The sequence below is a fragment of the Muscardinus avellanarius genome (genome assembly GCF_963383645.1).
Source record: "Muscardinus avellanarius genome assembly, chromosome: 20".
Taxonomy (NCBI): domain Eukaryota; kingdom Metazoa; phylum Chordata; class Mammalia; order Rodentia; family Gliridae; genus Muscardinus; species Muscardinus avellanarius.
In genome coordinates, this window is record NC_137806.1 from 8,527,068 (window position 1) to 8,549,831 (window position 22,764).

The following is a 22,764-nucleotide window of genomic DNA, read 5'->3' on the forward strand; positions in this document are numbered from 1 at the left end:
GATCCTCTTGTGTCAGCCTCCCGAATGCTGGGATTACAAGCATGCGCCACCACGCCTGTCTTAAAGTTTTTTACTTCAATAAATTGCTTGTACTTTCTCATCAGAAGAAATGCTATCAAGTAACTTACCATGAGCAAAACCAACAGACATCCACAAGGCAATAAGTTGTGCTGTCTCAAATACCACAGTTGAAAAAAAGTCCTAAAACAAAATTTAGAAAATTTTCTAGTTTCCAGTAGCATACAGTATAATCTTTTAGGATCCTCTGGAAATTTCCAGGGTAATCTTTAAGAACATGGGAAGTGCTCAAATATGGGTCAGAAGGTGATTAAGGAACAGAAGTACATGTAAGAAAAAAATGGGAGAAGGTAAAAGTGTTCACTCAGAAGCAACATGTAAAAGCCTCAGACACAGTCTTACGATCAACACTCTCTGTGACCCATGAGAAAAGTGAAATCAAATTCACAAGAGAGGCCGGGCGTGGCGGCGCACGCTTGTAATCCCCACGCTTGGGAGGCGGAGACAGGAGGATCGCGCAGGTTCGAAGCCAGCCTCAGCTACTTAGTGAGACCCTGTTTCCAAATAAAGTATAAGATAGGTCTGGGAGTGTAGCCCGAGGTACAAGGGCTTCCAGGAACCCCAGTACCACCAAAAAAAAAAAAAAAATTACAAGGGAGTTAAACTAAAGCCTTGTCAATTCTTAAATTTCGCAATGTGTCAACAAGAAAAATACATTCCCTTTTCTGTGACTGCTGGAAGAATGAAAAGGGTGATGAAGAGGAATGGTAAGTCACGTGTTGTGTTTATTTTTATATTCCTACTATAGAAGTAGCTACATAGCTAATGTGTGAGGGCAGAACATATGTGACCAAGATACAAATGCTGATAAAAGGTAACGAACACAGCGAGGATGTAGGAGCACCTGCCCCTTGTCTCTAGGCATCTTTCCATCCACACAACCGTCTGGTCTGTACGGTGGCTCATCTCATCTTCCTCCAACAAAATGTTCAAACGCTCAGCACTTCCTGCCCCAGCTGTAGCTTTGTGAACTGTAACCTCTGGCGCTGGTGGCCAATGAAAAGAAGCAGAGCACTGCCTCTTCTCTTCACACACTTACCACATGTCTGTTAGGGTCTCTGACATCTACTGAGGGAAAATGTTCCCGGATGATGAAATCTAACAGTGTCCTGGAGGGAAAACAAGGGGCCGTGTCATTGTTCCTCAGAATACGCAAGCATCTAGACCCACCCTCAACGTTTATGAGTTCATGATATTAGCCTTAAAACTTAAAAACTTCGCACGCGTGTGTGTGTGTGTGTGTGTGTGTGTGTGTGTGTGTGTTTTCCTGGGGATTGATCCCAGTGGTGATCTATCGCTAAGCTGCACCCCCACTTCATTGTTTTATTTTGAAACATGATCCCTTATTTGAAACAGAGTCTCGCTAAATTGCTGAGGGTGTCACTAAGCTTCTGAGGCTGGCTTCCACCTCGCCTCAGCCTCCCAGGTACTGGGATTACAGGCACACACCACCATATCTGGCTTAAAATTTAAATGCTTTAGGAGTAAGCTTTTACTCCAAAACAGCCAAAGAGAAATATTTCCTCAATGCCAATCAAAAATAAAAATATTTGCCGGGCGTAGTGGCACATGCTTGTAACCCAGCACTTGGGAGGCAGAGACCAGAGGATTGTGGTTCGTGGACAGCCTCAGCTACTTAGCGAGGCCCTTTGCAACTCAGTGAGACCCTGCTTAAAAAAAAAAAGGGCTGGGCGTGGCAGCACATGCTTGTAATCCCGGTACTTGGGAGGCTGAGACAGGAGGATCGCACAGGTTCAAAGCCAGCCACAGTTACTTAGTGAGGCTCTCAGCAACTTAGTGAGACCCTGTTTCAAAATTTTAAAAAAAATATAAAAAAATAGGTTGGACGGAGGTGTAACCCAGAGGTAGAGGTCCCTGGGTTCCATCCCCAGAACCATAAATAAATAAATAAATAAATAAGAATGACTAAAAAAAGTAGAGCTGGGAGTGTAGCTCGGAGGTAGAATGCTCCTGAGTTCCATCCCCAGTACCGCAAATAAAAATAATAATAAATAATAAATTAAAATTAAAATACTTTTAAAAGACTATATTAGAGTCTATGTTTCTATGATACAAATTCTGATCAATTCAGTAAGCATCCATTGAGTATTGCTGTAGCCAGCAGGAAGACCAAGAGTCTTGTTTCTTTTTCTCAGCAAAAGCTAGGAAAAAGCTGCCATGAGGGAAGCGATATGCCTGCCACCAAGATGTCTCTGCCTTGGAGCCAGCCCACCATGGACCGAAATGCTGAACCCATGAGCCAAGATCAACTTCTGCTTCTCGGGGTTGCTCTAGTCAGGTCCTCTGGTCCTAGCGATGCAAATCGGACACATTAAGACATCAGAGAATCTAGACTGCATGATCCAAAGAAGAGAATTCGTGGCTTTTGTTTTTAGAAGCAACCTCACTTCTCCCTTCCCCAGAGAAATCTTCAGAAAGACATACTCTGTAAAGGCTCCGTGTAAATCTGGACTGCTGTTTCTTTTGTCTTGTTGAAGAGGCTGGGCTCCACTTTCAGGTCAACTCAGTGAATAAGGAGTAGACACAAAAGCTGACCGCGGTGGCGCACGCTTGTAATCCCAGCATTCGGGAGGCTGAGACAGGAGGATCGTGGTTCATGGACAGCCTCGGCTACTTAGTGAGGCCCTTTGCAACTCAGTGAGACCCTGTTTCAAAATAAAGAATAAAAAATAGGGCTGGGGGTAGACCTCAGAAGTAGAATGCCCCTGGGTTCCATCCCTAGCACCGAAAAAGAAAAAGAAGAATAGGCACAAGACACTTAATGAGGCCCTCCGCAAATTAGTGAGACCCTGTTTCAAAAATAAAGAATACAAAATAGGGTTGGAGGTATACCTTCGGCATAGAATGCCTCTGGGTTCAATCCCCAGTACTGCAAAAGAAAAAAGGAAAAAAGAAAAAGAAAGAAAGAAAGAAAGAAAAGAAAAGAATAGACATGAGATAGAGGACACACAGGCATCCCAGAATTTGGGAGGATTGTGGTAGGCTTCTGGGGGCTGTAGAAACCGAGCACTAGAGCCACCTCTCCCACACCTCTGAGTCGCATGACATCCTGAGCCTTAACTGGGGTGCATGAACATGCCACAGCACAGTCCTTGAGAAAAGAAACAGCGGGGCATGACCCCTCCTTCTTTCTAAGAACCCACAAGGTGTCTGCCACACTGCAATGTTAAAAACAATTATGGCTTAAGGTTATGTGTATATGTATGTCCACACAAGGTTTTTACCCCAATATGATGTATGAATATAATACATCAATAAAAAATTTAAAAACAATTATGACTGGAAGTGTAGGCAAGTGGTAAAGCATGTGCCTAGCCTGTGTGAGGCCCTGGGTTCAATCCCAGCAAAACACACACACACACACACGCACACACACACACACACACACACACACACACACTTTGTTTTTTTGGGAGGGGGGTCTGGGGATGGAACCCAGGGGCATTCGAACTCTGAGCTATACCCCATGCCCTATTTTTTATTCTTTATTTTGAAACTGGGTCTCACCACTGAGTTGCAGAGGGCCTCACTAAGTAGCCGAGGCTGTCCACGAACACTGATCCTTTGGTCTCAGCCTCCCGAATGCTGGGATTACAGGCATGCACCACTACTCCCGGCACACACACTTTGTTTTACTTATAAGAAGACAGAAAAATAGCCGGGCGTGGTGGCGCACGCTTGTAATCCCCATGCTTGGGAGGCTGAGACAGGAGGATCGCACAGGTTCGAAGCCAGCCTCAGCTACTTAGTGAGGCTTTCAGGAACTTAGTGAGACCCTGTTTCCAAATAAAATATAAAAATGGTCTGGGAGTATAGCCCGGAGGTAGAAAGCCTCTAGGTTCCACCCCCAGTACCGCCAAAAAAAAAAGAAGACAGAAAAAAAGTCATGCACCCTGGCCCCACCTGTAATCCCAGTACTTGGGAGGACAAGATAGGAAGATCAAAGGTTCAAAGGGGAACAACAAATCTCCATTACCACAAAATCAGCGCCTTTCATAGCGAGAAAACACCATCACCAGTGAAACAAAAAATCACCAGGCTCCAGAGAGAAAGCGGACTGAGAACAGAGCCACAGAGGAGATACACCGGCCTCGCGCCCAAGGACGCGGCAGACGCGGCAGCAGTGCCATACTGCCAGAGGCACCGGCGAATTCACGGGACGGCTACAGCAAGCCAAGGTGAGCCACTGTGGAACAGCCAGGCGGGATTTCTCCGCGCAGAGAGCATCTAAAGCTCCCAGTGGCCGAGCTCGGCACACGCTGCAGGGATTCAGAGTAGAAATCAAAATCAAGAAGAAAAACGCCAGCCCCATAGCCGAGGGCGTAGCAGCGGCGCCATATTGCCACCGGCGGCAGCAGCAGCGAATTCAGCGAGGCCAGTACAGCTACATCTGTGTACTCAAGAATAGTGAGTCAAATTGCGGGCCACAGAGGAGAAATCCCAGTACTGCACTCCCTGGGACTTGACCCAGTGGGGGAGGGGCGGTGGCAGAGATATCACACCATAGGAGAACGTGCAACCTGGCACCACCCACAGTCTAAAGCAGCCTCTATCGACTCTCTGGGTCGGAGACTCTGTGATAAAACCCAGTAAAGGAGTAGTGGGGTCCGAGATACTACTAACTCGAGATCCAGAACACCTTAAGGGAAGTCATAGTGACCCAAGGGAAGAACCCAGAGAAGGCACAAACATCGGAAATCATGGGAAAGAGGAATAATACTGGAGCAATGAATGCCCACAACCCTACAACATCAGAACCCAATAAAACAGAAAATCAGAGATTTCTAGAAGATCAAATCAGGAAAATAACTGTAGAAATAATAGAGGTGCTTCGAAAAGAACTCAGAGAGAGCCAAAAAGAGATAAAGGATGCAATTAATGAAGTAAAGGCCTCAATTCAAAGCACAAACAACCAATTAGAACACATGGAGAACAGAATCTCGCTCTTAGAAGATGAGCAATCCAAAAATGAACTCATAGTTTCTAATCTAGAAAAAAATATCCGACAGCAGGAATCTGATATTGAAGAAATATGGGCCCATTTTAAGAGAGCTAACCTAAGAATAATTGGAATAGAGGAGGGAAAAGAAAGTGAAACCAAAGGGATCAACCATCTCTTCAAAGAAGTAATAGCAGAAAATTTTCCAGACATACAGCAAGAGGTTGATACACAGGTCCAGGAAACTTATAGGACTCCCTTTAGACAGGATCGGAGAAGAGGATCCCCACGCCACATAATTGTCAAAATGACCAATGTGGAAGCCAAGCAGAGAATCTTAAAGGCAACAAAAACAAAGGGCCAAGTGACATTCAGAGGCAAACCAATTAGAATCACTCCAGACTTCCCAAACCAAGTCATGAGAGCCAGAAGGGCTTGGAGTAACATATTCCAAACTCTGAAAGAAAACAACTTCCAGCCAAAAATTTCCTACCCAGCAAAACTTTCTATCAAATTAGATGGAGAAATAAGAAGCTTCCATGACAAACAGAAACTGAAGGAATTTATGTCTTCAAAACCAGCACTAGAGAAAATACTCAAAGAGATTAACTACAAAGAAGAAATAGGTAACACACACCAGAACCAGAGAAACAAGAGTTTCCATCCAACAGACAATTAAGATTGGTTATCTGTGGAGATTCATTATTTATGTTAGTCTTTTACCTATCTCTAAATGGTATTGTTTGCCTTTATTGTTGTTAATTTTTAGGATGTCTAGTTGGAATATTAATATACCTTCAGATATAGCAATTGGAAATATTTTATCCCATTCTGTTAGTAACTGTTAACTCTGTTTACATTGTCTTTGGATATACAATTTTTTTTTTTTTAGGGAGTCTGTATACTCCTCTGTTGCCTGTGCCATTGAAATCATAACCAAGAAATCACTGCCAATTTCAATGTTGTGAGGTTTTATGACCCAGATTTTCTCCTAAAAGTTTATAGTCTTAAGATTTATATTTAGGTCTATTATCTATTTTGAGTTAATATTTGTATATGGGATTAGGTAAGGGTCCAATTTTATTCTTTTCCATGTAATTATTATTTTTTAACAATATTTAGTTAAAAGACTATCATTTCCACCACCAAATGTTCGTGGAAACCTTGTCAAAAATAACTTGACAATATAGGGAAGAATTTAGCTCTAGGCTTTTATTTAACTCCAATGGTTTATATATCTGCCTTTAGAATAGTACTACACTGTTTCAATTATTGTAGCTTTATATGGTTTGAAATCAGAAAATATATATCTTCTAGCTTTGTTCTTTTTCAAGATCGTTTTGGGTACCTAGACTCCATATTCCATATTAGGATAGATTTTTTTCTGAAAAATAAATACATAAATATATGATAGTTTCACCTAAAAAATAGAAAAAAAAATATTCTCTGGTAAGAAAGAAAGCAAAAAGAAATATTGAAATGTTATCTTTAAGTCATCAAAAGCTTGGTATCAGACAAATGAAACTGTTATGTGAGATTATCATTTTTAATTTTAGATAAATTGCCATAATACTAGATGTCAACTACTAAGCCAAGCATGGGAGGGAGGGATAGGGAGAGAATGGGGTGGGGATTGGGTGGGGGCTGACTGGGAAAAGTGTGCATGTATGTCTACAAAAGTACGTATCCTACTATGATGTATGAATACAGTGCACCAATAAAAATAAATAAATAAATAAATAAATAAATAAATAAAAGGTTCAAAGGGAGAGGAAGATTGAAGATTCAGAATCAGCCTCAGCAACTTAGCAAGGCCCTCTAAAACTTAGCAAGACTCTTTTTCAAAATATCAATCAATCCATCAATCAATAAAATAGTGCTGGGGTGTAGCTGAGAGACAGAACACACATAAATTCTATTCCCAGTACCACATATACACAAAAAAAGAAAATATTAAAATTCTTGGTTTTACTTGTAAGAATATAAAAAATAGTTAACTTCACAGTACATAATTAAACATGTTTCAGATTTTGTACTATTTTTATTTTTTATTTTATTTTATTTTTTTTTTTTTGTGTGTGTGGGTCTGGGGATGGAACCCAGAGGCATTCAACGTCCGAGCTACACCTCCTGCCCAATTTTTTATTCTTAATTTTGAAACAGGGTCTCACTGAGTTGCAGAGGGCCTCACTAAGTACCTGAGGCTGGCCAAGAACCGTGATCCTCAGGTCTCAGCCTCCCGAATGCTGGGATTACAAGCGTGTGTCACCACGCCTGGCTAATTTTTAAAATGTAATTTTATTATTCAACCTTATAAAAGAAAGAAATCCTGCCTTTAGTGAAAAAGTGAATGAGTCTGGAAGACATTATGTTAAATGAAGCAAGTTGGAGAAAGACTGTGTGTGTGTTGTGGGATTTGCTGAGAAAGAAATACTGTACGAGCTCACTTTTACGCGGAATCTGAAGGCGCTGGATGCGTAGAAACAGGTTAATAATATATTGTACAATGGAAATTTGCTCAGAGCCGCTCTCATCGCACACAAAGGGACTGTGTGAGGTGGTGAGCGTGGCCATTAACTTGCTTGTGGTAATCACTGCATAATGTATACATATATCAAAACATCACATTGTATACCTTAAATATATGAGATTCTTACAATTTATACATTAATAAAGCAAGGGGGAAATTCTCATTTTCATAGCTTTTTAAAAATAATTTTCTAACCTCAGTAAATCCAGTTCTCCATAATGAGCCAAAATTTCTAATGAGCCAATTCTGAACCATGATTTTGCAACACGCAGCACTACTGCACCTTAAAAAGAAATGTTAATTTTAGCATAAAACTACTTGAAGCTATGTTAATAATAGCCCAATGTTTTCTTTAAAATGAAATTTTAATAGAAAAGAAGATATTCACTAAATTTACCAGAAAAAACACACAACTAATTTACATCCCACAGAAGGCCAAGGGGTTTTCTCTATTACTTTAAGCCTAATACAATCGCAATTTTAGAAACAGACTTGATAAGTAGAAGAAGGGGACCAGAGGAGGGAGGAAGAGAGGAAAAAGGAGGTCCTGGAGAATAAATTGAGCAGACTGTGTTACATGCATGTGTAAATGTGTTACAATGAATCTACTATTGTGTATAATTGTAATGCATCAATTACAAAGCTAATTTAAAAAAAAAACAAGTGCTGCTGTTGACGGAGCCGTGCCCACAGGATCCACTGTAGCACCCAGGACGCTGAGAACAGTGCCTGATGGCTTCCTTTGTCAGCTCTCAAACTCTCCTTTTCTCCCCGGAGATTCAGAGCCAAGGCTGCCAGTCTGTCTGTCTGTCTCTCTCTCCTCTCTAAATGTGTCTCTGCAGCACATTTCTCATTCCCTTTCTAGTTTTTCTATTTCTAAATTACCAAAAGTGAAGAAACCAACTACCTGAACTTATTGGAAGAGAACACAAGGAGAGAGCCATGAGGAAAGGTCGGTGGGGCTCCTGAGGGGGGACCGTCTGGCCTTCCTGAGCTGCTTGTGATTTTTACCAACTGCTCATAAGCTTTTTGTTCACTCCCCAGATGTTGGCTCTCCGAAATGGATGGGTTAGTGATGTAAAGATGTGGGGAAGCTTTTCTACTCTAATACTGCCATAATGCTGAAGCTGCATCTTAGAGAACGCTGGGTCTTTTTTTTTTTTTTTGTGTGTGTGTGTGTGTGTGTGTGTGTGTATGTGTGGTACCAGGGATGGAACCCAGGGGCATTCTACCTCCAAACTATACTCCCAGCCCTATTTTTTATCCTTTACTTTGAAACTGTGTCTTACTAAGTTGCAGAGGGCCTCACTAAGTAGCTGAGGCTGGCCACGAACTCGCAATCCTCCTATCTCAGCCTCCCAAGTATTGGGATTACAAGTATGTGCTATCACACTGGACTAACCTGGATCGTTTTTAAGAAGGCTATAAAAATGTCCAATAACTGGTTTTTTTTTTTTTTTTTTGTACTGGGGATTGAACTCAGGGGTGTTCTGTCACTGAGACACACCACCAGCCCTTTTTATTTATTCTTTGTGGTATTGGGGAACTCGGGTGTTCAAGCTCTGAGATACTAACCTACGGTACTTCTGTCTCAACCTCCCAAGTGCTGGGATTACAGGCCTGGACCACTGCACCTCGCTATTTTTCTTCTTATAAGTAGGGTCTCAGCCTCTCACACACTGTGTACCACCACAGACAGCTCAGTATCTGTAATTTTTAAAGAACTTGGCTCAGTCACATGTAAGTGTCCTAAGAACAGTCACCTCGTTCCTTCGTGACATTTCCGCTGTAGAACTGATCCCTCCACACTTCATCGTCACTCACAACCAGGCTGAAACACAAGAGAGTCAGACTCTTTAGCTGATAGTAAGTAATAATTAAGTGGCAAAATTATAACATTGCCTACCAGACACCCACCTCCTCAAGCCACACATTTCTGACACATTTCTGGAAGTCATCAGATGCAACACTGAAAGTTAGTTTCAAGGAAAAGGGACTTACCTTGCAGCCCTGCTTGTTGGAATTCCCAGGTGGTGCATAGCCTCACTGCACAAAAATTCTCTCACTGAGGAACGGAGTACAGCTCTGCCGTCACCGTTTCTATAGGAATTACGATCGAAAAGCTTTCGTTTGTAACCAAGGCAACATCAAATCTCATTAGATGATTAAAAATACTACCAAACCATACCGGGAGTAGGGAGTCTTTCCTGAGCCTTTTAACTGGAGCTCCCACTTTTCACCCTGTCTTCAAAAAAATTTGCATATTAAAAGATTCATATTAACATGTAGCAAATAAGCTATGATACAAGAAATGCGGGAGGTACCTGTTCATGTAAATTCCAATAAGGTGAGCTCTTCCGTCCCCAAGCTGATCCGCCCAGGTCCCAAACTGAAGAGAAAAAGGAAAATTACTCATGCTTATCACCTTTATAGCTTTTTTTGTAAAAAAAAAAAAAAAAAAAATTGGGGGGGGGGACCCTAGGGATTGCACCCAAGGGCATTCTACCTCCAAACTACGCCTCCAGCCTTATTTTATTTTTTATTTTGAAACAAGTTTTGCTAAGTTGCTGAGGGCCTCACTAAGCTGCTGTGCCTGGCCTCAAACTTGTGATTCTCCTGTCTCACCCTGCCGAGTACTGGGATTGCAGGCACAGGCCACCAACCCAGCTGCTTTGAGGATAATTATTTTTATTCAAATCTGGACTGATTGATTATATTTTTACAGTCAAGGTTTGTCGAAATTGAGAATGCAGCAATGCATTTTTAGGGTTATAATAATCAACAACTAGAATAATGGTGAAAATAGATTCAACAAACATAAGTGAAATTCAATAAATAAGCCGGGCACAGTGGCGCACGCTTGTAATCCCAGCGTTCGGGAGGCTGAGACCAGAGGATCGCGGTTCGTGGCCAGCCTCAGCTACTTAGTGAGGCCCTCTGCAACTCAGTGAGACCCTGTTTCAAAATAAAGAATAAAAAATAGGGCAGGGATGTAGCTCGGAGGTCAAATGCCCCTGGGTTCCATCCCCAGGCCCGCCAAAAAAAAAAAAAAAGACAATAAATAAGAAAAAATTTTTAAATAATCTATTCTTTTGTTATCTTAATGTTGGAAACAAATTTGTTAGATATAAAACAGGATTTATTTATTTATTTAATTAAAGAATATAAGCTAGGGCTGGGAGTACAGCTCTGTGGTAGATTGCTTGCTTAGTATGTGCAAGGTCCTGTGTTCAATCCCCAGCAACAATCTACCTACCTATCTCTATATTTTATTATGTATTTAATGTATATATGGTAAAATATAGGGGATCCATATGTATATGTATGGACTCAAAACAATTTATGAATAGCAATTTTGCCTGTATTATACATACACAAAATAGAATCATAATTGTACCTGAAAAAAAATTGCTTTTGAACGTGCATAATTAACTGTTTTCCATTTTTTCTGTTAAAGTTAATTACGGTTGTTCAACGCCCAGGTACGCCACTTACTAGCTACGGAAATGAGCGTGAGTTACTTGATCTCTCCACGACTGACCTATCATTTCTGTAAAATGGGTAACCCTTCCCATGTTGCTGTTAGGATGCTAATATATGCAAAGTGCCCAAAAGACAGTAAGGATTAGTACTTCCAATAGTCATTGCTAAGGCGGACAACACCCCATGCTCAGCACAGATGCTACTCAGCCAGAAAGCTCTCTCTGCCCCTCAAGGCTCGGGCTGGCGGTCCTGTACGCTCCACTGACGTCTGTACTTCCCTTATCTACCTCAGTGGTCCTGAATTGTCTTTCTATCGCCGCCCCTAGACCATTAGCAATTTGAGGGAAGGGGACAGGCTCCTTCACTTCAGTTCCTAGACGCAGAGTCCTATAAATGGCTGCAGAATGTTTACGTGATGCTTAAAGTCCTAGAATCAAACATGAAATTGAGAAAAATCTACCCAGCACTTTAAGATTTTATCCTCACTAGTAACAAACCACTCCTAATTAAGTTCAGAGTATCAGTAAAAACACAAGTCTGAACAGTGTTCTCAGCATATTCTGGAAGGTTCTAAAGTCAACGTCACATTACGTTTACCTCAGTTCACAAAAACCAAGGAGAATGATGGATTCTGTGCTGGAAGTGAGATCAGGAAATCAGTAAGTTTCCCATCAGTAAAAAAAAGACCATTTATGGACCGAGGTTCCAAATGGCATATTAGAGTCGTGTGGAGTGATTTAGCAGGACAGCATTTTTACCAATTTTTTTTTTTTTTTTTTTTTTTTTTTTTTTTTTGGTGGTACTGGGGTTCCTGGAAGCCCTTCTACCTCCAGGCTACACTCCCAGACCTATTTTTACATTTTTATTTGGAAACAGGGTCTCCTAAGCCAGCGCGGCTGGCTTCGAACCTGCGCGATCCTCCTGTCTCCGCCTCCCAGATGCGGGGATTACAAGCGTGCGCCACCACGCCCGGCTTTACCAAATGTTTTTATTTGCAAAGAGGAAGCGATGTTGCTTTTCTCACCTGGTGACCTCCGTATCGGTGAGCCAATGGAAGAGATCCAAACGCTATCTTTCCGCCACTTATAAGCTGGATGAAGTCCTCTCTCTTTGACACAGATAAATCAAGGTCCAAAATATCTTCTAGAACCTCCTGAGGCAGGACAAAGAAAAAAAAAATCTTACAAACCTAAGTTACCTTTCAATAATTTTCAAGAATAGAGACCTAATGACAGAAAATTACAAAAATAACTTCTTTGAAAAATGCATTATTATTTTTCATAAACAGCATATTAGATTTTCTATAAGTGTTTATTATTATTATTATTATTATTATTATCATTATGTGTGTATAGTACTGGAAAATGAACTCAGAGGCATTCTACCTCCGAGCTACAGCCTCAGCCCCATTTTATTTTTATTTTGAAACTGGGTCTCACTAGGTTAATAAAAGTCTAACTACCTGCTGAGGCTGTCCTTGAACTTGTGATCCTGTTTCAGCCTCCCAAGTATGTGTACCACCACGCCTGGTTTGACTTTCTATTATTATTTATGCTGTTTGCAGAAAATTCATTCTATTAGATGGTCTAAACTTTGCTTGGGGGGTACTGAGGGTGGAACCCAAGGGCTTTCTACCTCTGGGCTATACTCTCAGACCTATTTTATACTTTATTTGGAAACAGGGTCTCTCATTAAGTTGCTGGGAGCCTCACTCAGTAGCGGAGCCTGGCTTCAAACCTGTGCAATCCTCCTGTCTCAACCTCCTAAGCACTGGGATTACAAGTGTGCGCCACCATGCCCAGCGCACTTATTCTTTTAAAGAACTAGACAAAAGTCCCATCTTTATCTAAAACTCACTTATACCATGAGAGAAGAAATTAGAATATGTTATTAGAAACCACTTTTTCTTTCTTTCTTTTTCTTTTTTTTTTTTTTTCTTTTTTGCGGGTCTGGGGATGGAACCCAGGGGCATTCAACCTCCAAGCTACACCCCCTCCCCTATTTTTTATTCTTTATTTTAATACAAAGTCTCACAAGTTGTGGAGGGCCTCACTAAGTAGCTGAGGCTGTCCATGAACGGCGATCCTTCGGTTTCAGACTCCTGAACGAATGTTGGGATTACAAGCATGTGCCACCAGGCCCCGGCAAAAACCACTGTGTGTGTGGGGGCGGGGTACTGGGGGTGGAACCCAGAGGCTTTCTACTTCCGGGCTATCCTCCCAGACCTATTTCTTTATATTTTATTTGGAAACAGGGTCTCACTAAGTTGCTGAGAGCCTCACTAAGTAGCTAAGGTTGGCCTCAAACCTGTGTGATTCTCCTGTCTCAGCCTCCCAAGCGCCGGGATTACAAGAGTGCGCCACCACGCCCAACTCCCAGCAGAAACCACTTCCAAATGTCATCTAAGATAAAAATTTAATTTGCTTTCTCTTTTTTTATTTTCACAAAAGTATTTTCTTCCTTGTAAGATAATTTTAAGATGAAAGTGAGTTCAGTGCTCCAAGAATAAGTATCAAAAAGTGATTTGTAAAGCCAGGCGTGATGGCGCACGCTTGTAATCCCAGCATTTAGGAGGCTGAGACAGGAGGATCGCAATTCATAGACAGCCTCAGCTACTTAGTGAGGCCCTTTGCAACTCAGTGAGACCCTGTTTCAAAATAAAGAATAAAAAACAAGGCTGGGGGTGTAGCTCGGAGGTAGAATGCCCCTGGGTTCCATCCCCAGTACCAAAAAAAAAAAAAATTATTTGTAAGAATGACATTTCCAAATTTCTAAGTCTCAAGTACAAAGATAGTTATTTATCAATATACTAATAATATTAACTCTAAAAACATATTATACCTTCTTAGCCAACTGTATGCATGAGTTATTTGTAGTGCTGAAAAAAAAAAAAAAAGCCTGACCTTTGAAACTGCTACAAGATGTACTCTTGATTTGAAAGGAGTAGGGAGGGCAATCGAAAAAATACAGTTTTTCACTTTACGAACATAATTTTCTTTAACAGGATCAACTGGCAACACGGCTGATAAAAACAGAAGAAACAAAAACCTTCTTAATACTCTCATTTGTCGCATATACAGCATTAATATTCTTTTGGAAAACTATAGTTCTTTTAAAAAACCAACTTAAACCACCATTCTTACTTTGCTATTTAGAGGACTATTTTATCACTTTCAACCAGTACTCACTAATATAAAAGGTGTTTTTTTTTTAAGAAACTGAATTTCAAATCTAGAAAACTAAACAAATGTTTTAAGTGAGTTTGCTTATCATATTAAAATTCTGAGAATACAAGAGAAGTACTGTTATCCTAAAAATAAAAAGCAAAGTTCAGTGGAATTCAATAGAAAGTACAGAAACAACCCAAAGTTAGAGCAAAATTTCCTGTATCCAGAAAATGAGATTTAAAATCAATGGAGAAGGTTGGCCTAAGGACAGTTGGCTCCACTGTATAAAATAACTCCAATTTATTCCATCCACGCCTAGGTGAACTACCTGTTGGTTTTAATAGTAAGAAGGGTAATCTCTTTCTTTCTCATATAAGTAATAAAACCAGGGCAATGTGGACCAGAGTTTATACCTTCCCTTTAATCACACAATGGGAAAGAATGTTCCTTGAAGGTCTAGTTACATAGTTAAGATTGCAAACCTCAGTGGATCTTATCAGCTTCTCTACTTAACCTTGCCATATTGCAACATCTTAAGAGCTAGGTCTTTAGTTTTAATCTGCTGAAGCAATTTCTAAATAAAAATGGTGTTGGCAGAGCTGTGTGGTGCCATACTTGCTAACTGTGGCATTATCCCTCTGTATGTTTTCTTACTATAAAAGAGGGGAAATGATAACATTAATCATAGGCTTGTCACAACTACAATAAAAGATGCCTACTTCTACACTTTGGCAAATTCTACCTGCTGAATGTTACACGTGATCTGTATCAAGATAAACCACATGTACACATTAAAGCGTATTAATTTGTGTGTATAAACATCTTATGTTTTTGTTTATTTTTGTGTGTATAAACATCTTATATGTTTTTTGTTTATTTGGGGGGAACTAGGGATTGAACTCAGAGGCATTCTACTTCCACGCTATACCCCCAGGCTGATTTTTTTTTATTTTTCATTTGGAAACAGGGTCTAAGTTGCTGAGAGCTGCGCTAAAATTGCCAAGGCTGGCTTTGAACCTTCAATGACTCCCAAATCCTGGGATTACAAACATGTGCTGCCATGCCCGGCTACCTTACATGTTTTATATACTATTTTCATCCTTTATAGACTATAAAAACACTTTACATGCTTTTATATACTACTCTTCAAGACTGGGAAAAAAGCAATAAAGTTGGTTTATATGAACAGGCTTCTTAATTCTACAATGCTTTTCTTCATTAAAAACACTTTTAAAAGAAATATGAGAATGTGTGTTCAGGTACAGGGCTCTTTGCACTTTTTACACAAACATGGTTCACAAGAACAAGAACCAAGATCAGAGACCTGTGACTTCCTCTTTACTGGTTTATTTCTTCCTAACTTCCGAATAGTGAACTTTATTTTTTATATTTATTTATTTATTTTGCGGTACTGGGGATGGAACCCAGGGGCATTCTACCTCCGAGCTCCACCCCCAGCCCTATTTTTATTCTTTATTTGAACAGGGTCTCACTGAGTTGCAGAGGGTCTCACTAAGTAGCTGAGGCTGGCCGCGAACCATGTCTCAGCCCCCGGAACGCTGGGATTACAAGCAACAGTGAACTTTTTGAGGACAGTTTCTTTTCAGTACCCTTGGTGGTAGATTCCCTCGCTGGCTCTCTGTGTTTGTATGAATAGGTATGAATATGTGGAATGCTCAACGTATATCACAGATTTGTTCGTGAAATGCTGTCTGGGCCCCAAGATAGATTGTGTGTGTGTGTGTGTGTGTGTGTGTGTGTGTGTGTGTGTGTGTGTGTAGAGAGAGAGAGAGAGAGAGAGACAGACAGACAGACAGACAGACAGACACAGACAGAGACAGACAGAGAGAGACAGAGACAGACACTGGGGATTGAACCCAGGGTCACTGTACCCCCCAGCCCTATTTATTTTGAAACAAAGCCTCACAGAGTTGCAGAGGGCCTCACTAAGTAGCTGTGGCTGTCATCGCAAAGCAATCCTCGAGTCTCAGCCTCCCAAGTACTGGGATGACCAGCTTGCGTCACCACCAGCTGACCCTAGAATAGATTTGACAATAGAGCTAAGAAGATCTTTCTAACCCATCTCGGTACCTCTTAGACTGGATACAGATAAATCTAACATTATCAAGTATTTTAAAAATTCATGCAGCTCAATGCACCCAAGCGTGGGATTCATAACCAGACGTGCGCAGGGCTGTCCAGCAAACTCTACCTAGCAGGTGCGCGGAGGAGAGAGTCCAAAAATCGAGAGACCGGGCCAACTGCGCTTCTATTTCACAAGAGCCCTGATCCGGGCTCGACTTGTTGCTGGAAAGAGGCGGGAGGCTGGCGCTTCCTTCTCCCCTCGGCCTCATAAGGCCGCGAGCGACGGCGTGGCAGGCCACCACGGCCAGCAGCAGGCAGGCAGCCGGCGGCCTTCGGGGTGGGCGGCGCGCCGGCATCCCGCGGCTCTGCAGCAGGCCCTCTCCGCTCACCCGGCACCGTAAGCGTCCCCGCGGCGGCCGGGCCACCGAGGCTGAAGCTTGCCAGGGCTGTGTCCGCGCTGGGGTCCGGTGCCGGGGGGACCGCGGGGACGGCGGAACCCAGGGCGCTGGGGTCCCGGTGCCGGGGGGAACGCGAGGACGGCGGACCCCGGGGCGCTGGGGTCCCGGTGCCGGGGGGAACGCGTGGACGGCGGACCCCGGGGCGCTGGGGTCCCGGTGCCGGGGGGAACGCGTGGACGGCGGACCCCGGGGCGCTGGGGTCCCGGTGCCGGGGGGAACGCGTGGACGGTGGACCCCGGGGCGCTGGGGTCCGGTGCCGGGGGGACCGCGGGGACGGCGGAACCCAGGGCGCTGGGGTCCCGGTGCCGGGGGGAACGCGTGGACGGCGGACCCCGGGGCGCTGGGGTCCCGGTGCCGGGGGGAACGCGTGGACGGCGGGGGGACCGCGAAGATAGAGGAGCCCGGGGCGCTGCGGCGGGCGGCGGGGCCGGGCCGGGTGCGCTTCCTGCGCGCCGCTTCCGGCTCCGGGTCCGGGTGGGCAGGGCCGCGGGCCAGGGGCGGAGCAGCCGCCCGCCGCCACTTTCGGACTCGGACCATGGCCGCGCGCTGGTGGCGGTGGCGGCGCGGCGGCTCGTGGAGGCCGGCGACGCGGGCTGGGGGCCCTGGGGGCCCCGGGGACCCCGAAGCCCAGGCCCGCGCGCAGGTTAGGCGGCGGCGGCGGCGGGCGCAGAGGTCACCGCGCAATGACAGCCCGCGGCGGGATGAATGGGAGCCGGGCACGTGTGCCCGGGGCGCCCCGGGCTGGGACATCGGGGTGGCGCGAGTGGGGTGCAGAGGGGTGACGCGGCGGAGCGGGTCCCCGGGAGCGCAGAGGTGGCCACCTTGTCTCCTGGGCGTGGACCCAGGGAAAGCCTGTCCCGGGGCCATGCGCCCAGTTGCGCCCTGGGGCTAGAGCCGCGGCGCAGGGCGCCGGTCCTGGAGCTCCGCCCGGCGGCCTCTCCCTCGGCCTCCCAGGGGTGACGGCGGGAGGGTCTCGCGGGAAAGGCCCGGCCGGTGCTAGTAGCTCTCTGCCCCAGACTCCGGCCGGACAGCAGGTGCTGGGGAAGGAGCGCACACCGGGATGGGGCGGGAAGGACATTACAAGGAGACTGAGGATGTCGGGAGAGAGACCTTGCAGCTTCTTAGGTTTGACCCCTGACTTCATAAAGGAAAGTCAGAAACTCAGCAGTAACCATGATTCCTCGAGGCAGCGGCCACCTCTGGCGCCAGTGTCGCTTTTCTCCCTTCTTGGTCACTCTAGACGCTATATAAGCAAGGTATTTTAAACTATTTAATTTATTTGGTGGTACTGGGGATTGAGCCCAGGGACATTCTATCTCTGAATTACACCCCTAGCCCTATTTTATTTTTTAGTTCAAAACAGAGTCACTAAGTTGCTAAGGCTGGCAAATTAACCTGCGATCCTCCTATCTCAGCCTCCCAAGTACTGGAGACTCTCTGTACATGAGTTTGTTTGGTCTGGGGTGTTGGTTGGCTAGTACCAGGAATTAAACCTAGAAGTCTTCTACCTCCGAGGTATTCTCCCAGCTGTTTTTTGTTTTGTTTTGTTTTAATTTTGAAACAGTGGCTCATTAAGTTGCTGAGAGTTGCTAAATTGCTGAGCCGGCCTCCAACCTGCAGTCCCTCTGTCTCAGTCTCCCAAGTACTAGGATTACAGGCGTCAGTCACCAAGGCCAGTTTTAAACGTGTTTGTATGGCTCAGTGAGCCCTTCTCCATTCAATGGTGGCTGATTCTCAGTGTGCTGCCGGGTTGGCTGGAACAGTTATAACTCAACACCTGTGCCTCATTTTGGTTTTTAGAGACCTCCAGCCACACTGTGATTGTCTGAGAAGTCACCTCCCATCTGCAACGCCCCCTTTTCATTTGCTGTTAGAACTCAGGTTTCAGTCAGATTTGATACACTTCACTGACCCGTGTGCTCATGAAACACCATTTATTGACGAGTATAAAATGTGCAGCATTTATAAATGCACCAGAGTGTATGCAGATCACAAATTATCCAAAAATGAGTTTGGAGGGAGAGTGGCAGTCAGGCTAGTAGAAACCTAGAGAATAAAGAATAATTCCTGAATGTGGAGTGTGTGTGGAAAACCCTCAGGAAGGTCTTTCTGCTGGGTTCCATTTCAGTACCAGACATATTTCAGACTTTTCTAGGTCCACAGATGAGGATTGGTTTGAAGAGATAGATGCATCCTTCCTGATGCCACTAGATACTTATTTGATGTTCCTTTTAGAGGGAGGAGAGTGGACTAGGGATTGAACCCAGGGGCTTCTACCTCCAGGCCTCCAAGCTATATCTCCTGCCCCCCCCCTCCCTTTTTTCTTTTTTCTTTTTGAGAGAGGATCTCACTAAGTTGCAGAGGGCTTACTAAGTTGCAGGGCTGGCCACCAACCTGGGATCCTCGGTCTCAGCCTCCCATACAGGGATTACAGGCGTGCAACACCGTGCCCGGCCAGTGCTCCCTTTTTTGTGCCCACCAGGCAACCTTCACCATGGGAAGGGTGCTTTCTAGGGGGAATCTACTTTAAGGCTTCCACGTTGCCTCCTGGACCATAAGGAGGGACTGCCACCATGGTGCCAATGCCGCGTGTTCCCAGCCGATGTGCCATTGATAGCCTTACTATAAGCTAATATGTGAGCATTCAGATGTCTGCTGGAGCATGTGTGTTTGGGTTACTTCAAGTCTCTTGGGGCCCAGTAGACCTCGGAGCCTAGATCCCAGGACGGAGCAACCATAATTAGGGCACGTCTGGCTTCTCAACATGGCTTTGCCACTGCCTCATCTTTGCACATTCTCTTGACTTCATGAGTAGCATTAGCAGATCTTGTACCAGAACAAAACCATTGTGTATTTGGTCATGCAAAATCACTTGTATGCTTTTGATTCTTACTGAGCCATTTCTCTCTCTCTCTCTCTCTCTCTCTCTCTCTCTCTCTCTCTCTTCAGTACTGGGGGTAGAACCCAGGGGCATTCTACCTCTGACCTATACCCCCAGCCCTATTTTTCATTCTTTTTATTTTTGAAACAGGGTCTCACTGACTTGTGAAAGGCCTCACTAAATAGCTGAGGCTGTCTGCGAACCGCGATCTTCCGGTGTCTGCCTCCCAAATGCTGGGATTACAAGTGTGCCCCACCATGCCCAGCCATTTCTTCTATTTTAAGTAAAGTCATGAAAGGCAGGGTTGTCTTTCAGGGAGAGTAAGTGATGGGAAGAGAGAGAGAGAGAGAGAGAGAGAGAGAGAGAGAGAGAGAGAGCGAGCGCGCGCGACCATAATTGGATTTGGCAAAGGGCTGTCACTACACTGGCAGCCTAGTTTCACAGCTTCCTTTGAATACCTTCCTGCCCTTTGGAGACCCTCTGATCTCACTGTGGGAACCATTGCTCTAGGTACTACAACACAAAACACAGCTGGAGGGAATAGTTCCTGTGTTCAACCTTTGCTGTGGGGCTGAGGGTGTAGCTCAGTGGCTGAGGGCTTGCCTAGTGTATGTGAGGCCCTGGGTCCCATCCCCAGCACCAAGAATAATACTGGTGGTGATGATAAATGTCCACTGTATCGCAGGCTCTGCACTAAGTGCTTTCCACACACTGTTCTAAGGTAATCTTAGCATCTGTCTGTGAGTAGCTATTATTTGAAGGATATCACAAGGTAACACACCCAAAAAATACTGAGATTTGAACCAGGTTTTGCCCTCCAAAGACTATGCTTTTACCAACCATTAAGCTGCCTAGTGGTAAAGTATGCCCTGGATTAGTTAACTATGTCGTTTTACCGCTTCACCTCAGGTTAGAGAAATGTTACATTAGGTGGTTCCTCTTCTATTAAGATGTCCTATTTATAAATATTATAATAAATAATTGGATTTATATGAGTAAATTATTCACAAAGACTAAAAGAAGTAGGTCGTCAGCTGAGTGCAAAGGTGCACATCTGAAATGTCAGCTAAAAATCATTGAATTCAAGCCAGCCTAGGCAACATGGCAAGACCCATCTCAAAAAAAGAGAGAGAAAATCATTATATAATGGTAAAATCAAAACAGAGAATCATCTTTGGTTTTTTTTTTTTTTTCGGCTAGAGATTGAACCCAGGCGTATCCTACCTCCAAGCTACACCCCTAGTCCTATTTTTCGTTCTTTATTTTGAAACAGGATCTCACTAAGTTGCTGAGGCTGGCTGGGAACCTGTGATCCTCCTGTCTCGGCCTCCCAAGTACTGGGATTAAAAGCATGTGCCACCATGCCCAGCTATTTTTTTTTTATTTTGGGGGGAGATTGTAATTACCTGGAGGTCAAAAGTCTTCTTACTAATTTAATAGATAATACAATAATGGAACTCAGTCCTTCTTACCTGGTGAAGTCAGATTTATTGTTTTGGGTTTTTTGGGGTGATGGGTTACTGGGGATTGAACCCAAGGGCATTCCACAGCCCTGAGCTGCACCCCTAACTCTATTTTTTATTTTGAAACAGTGCCTCACTAAATTGATGAAGCATGCCTCCAACCTGGATCCTTCTGTCTCAGCCTCCCAAGTACTGAGATTACAGGCGTGTACCACCACACCCAGTCTTACTTTCATTTTAATACAACTAAAGCCATACATGTTCATTAGAGAAAAATTTTAAAAAATTACAAAAAGGAAAAAAAGAAAGCACCAACAATTGTATTTATTTCAAAATAACGTGTGTGTGTGTGTGTGTGTGTGTGTGTGTGTGTGTGTGTGTGACAGATAGCAGACAGACAGACACTGGGGATTGAACCCTGGGCCATTCTACTTCTGACCTCTGAGCTTGAGCTATACTCCTACTCCCCCCTCTACCTTTTTTTTTTTTTTTTTCCTCGTGATACTGGGGATGAAACCCAGGGGCATTCTACCTCTGAGCTACACCCCCAGCCCTATTTGGGTCTTGCTAGGCTGCTGAGAGCTTAGTAAGTTGCTGAGGCTGGTCTAGAGGGACCTGTGACCCTCCTGTCTGAAATGTGTCACCATGCCTAACTCCAAAAACTACTTTTAACATCTGGTTCATGTGCTTCCATACTCTTCTCACTTTTCCAGGTGTGTATATGCTTTTAGTGCAGTCATAGAATACACAGGATTTTGTAGATGCTTTTTTCTATGCTATATTGTAAGCATACCTACACGTCAGTTTTTCAGGCTTGATTTTTCTAACTCCATTATGTGGGAGGTTGAGATAGGAGGATTGCAGGCTCAAGGCAGCCTCAGAAACTTAGTGAAACCCTGTTTCAAAAAAAAAAATTAAAAAGAAAAAAAAAAACTATGTAAGAACCTTTACCGGATTTGATTAGTGAAAGAGTAATTTTTAGACAGTGCTGGAGGTCACACCCAGCATGCTTACACATGCTAGGCAAGCACTCTACCATTGAGGCACAGCCCAGCCCTTTCTTCCTTTGTTTCTTGCTTTCTTGTTTCCTTAAATGGTACTAGAGATTGAACCTGGGGGCATTCTACCTCCAAGCTACACCCTCAGCTCTATTCATTCATTTATTTATTTATTTATTTATTTATTTATTTATTTATTTATTGGTGGTACCGGGGTTCCTGGAAGCCCTTCTACCTCCAGGCAACACTCCCAGACCTATTTTTACCTTTTTTATTTGGAAACAGGGTCTCCTAAGCCAGCGCTTGCGGCTGGCTACAAACCTGTGTGATCCTCCTGTCTCTGCCTCCCAAGCCGGGGATTACAAGTGTGCGCTGCCACGCCCAGCCTCAGCCCTATTTTTTACTTTTTATTTTGAAACAGCCTCGCTAGGATGATGCAGAGTCTCACTACTTGCTGAGGCTGTCCACAAACCTCAAAACTGCAGATCCTCCTGCCTCCGCCTCTCAAGTACCGGGATAACAAGTGTGTGCCACCACAGTGGGCTGTCCCAGCCCTTTTTACATTTTCATGCGGAGACAGGTCTTACTAAGTTGCCCAGGCTGGCCTCAAACCTGCCTTTCTGCCTCAGCTCCCTGTGTAGCTACGGTCATATGGGCTGCC

General features: G+C 44.0%; 1 protein-coding gene across 1 annotated transcript in view; it reads right to left on the reverse strand.

The window, feature by feature from the left end:
- Positions 1 to 17,511, reverse strand: part of LOC308277794 (protein adenylyltransferase SelO-like) — a gene marked incomplete at both ends in the record, with an annotated part of 31,265 nt that extends 13,754 nt beyond the window's left edge. The window contains 10 exons of the mRNA XM_080717189.1: positions 129 to 201; positions 1,118 to 1,187; positions 7,764 to 7,851; positions 9,332 to 9,399; positions 9,570 to 9,668; positions 9,757 to 9,813; positions 9,893 to 9,957; positions 12,076 to 12,204; positions 13,955 to 14,073; positions 16,431 to 17,511. Coding sequence (XP_080573315.1) covers positions 129 to 201; positions 1,118 to 1,187; positions 7,764 to 7,851; positions 9,332 to 9,399; positions 9,570 to 9,668; positions 9,757 to 9,813; positions 9,893 to 9,957; positions 12,076 to 12,204; positions 13,955 to 14,073; positions 16,431 to 17,511 — 1,849 coding nt within the window. The remainder of the gene's footprint in view (positions 1 to 128; positions 202 to 1,117; positions 1,188 to 7,763; positions 7,852 to 9,331; positions 9,400 to 9,569; positions 9,669 to 9,756; positions 9,814 to 9,892; positions 9,958 to 12,075; positions 12,205 to 13,954; positions 14,074 to 16,430) is intronic.
- Positions 17,512 to 22,764: the final 5,253 nt, after the last annotated feature.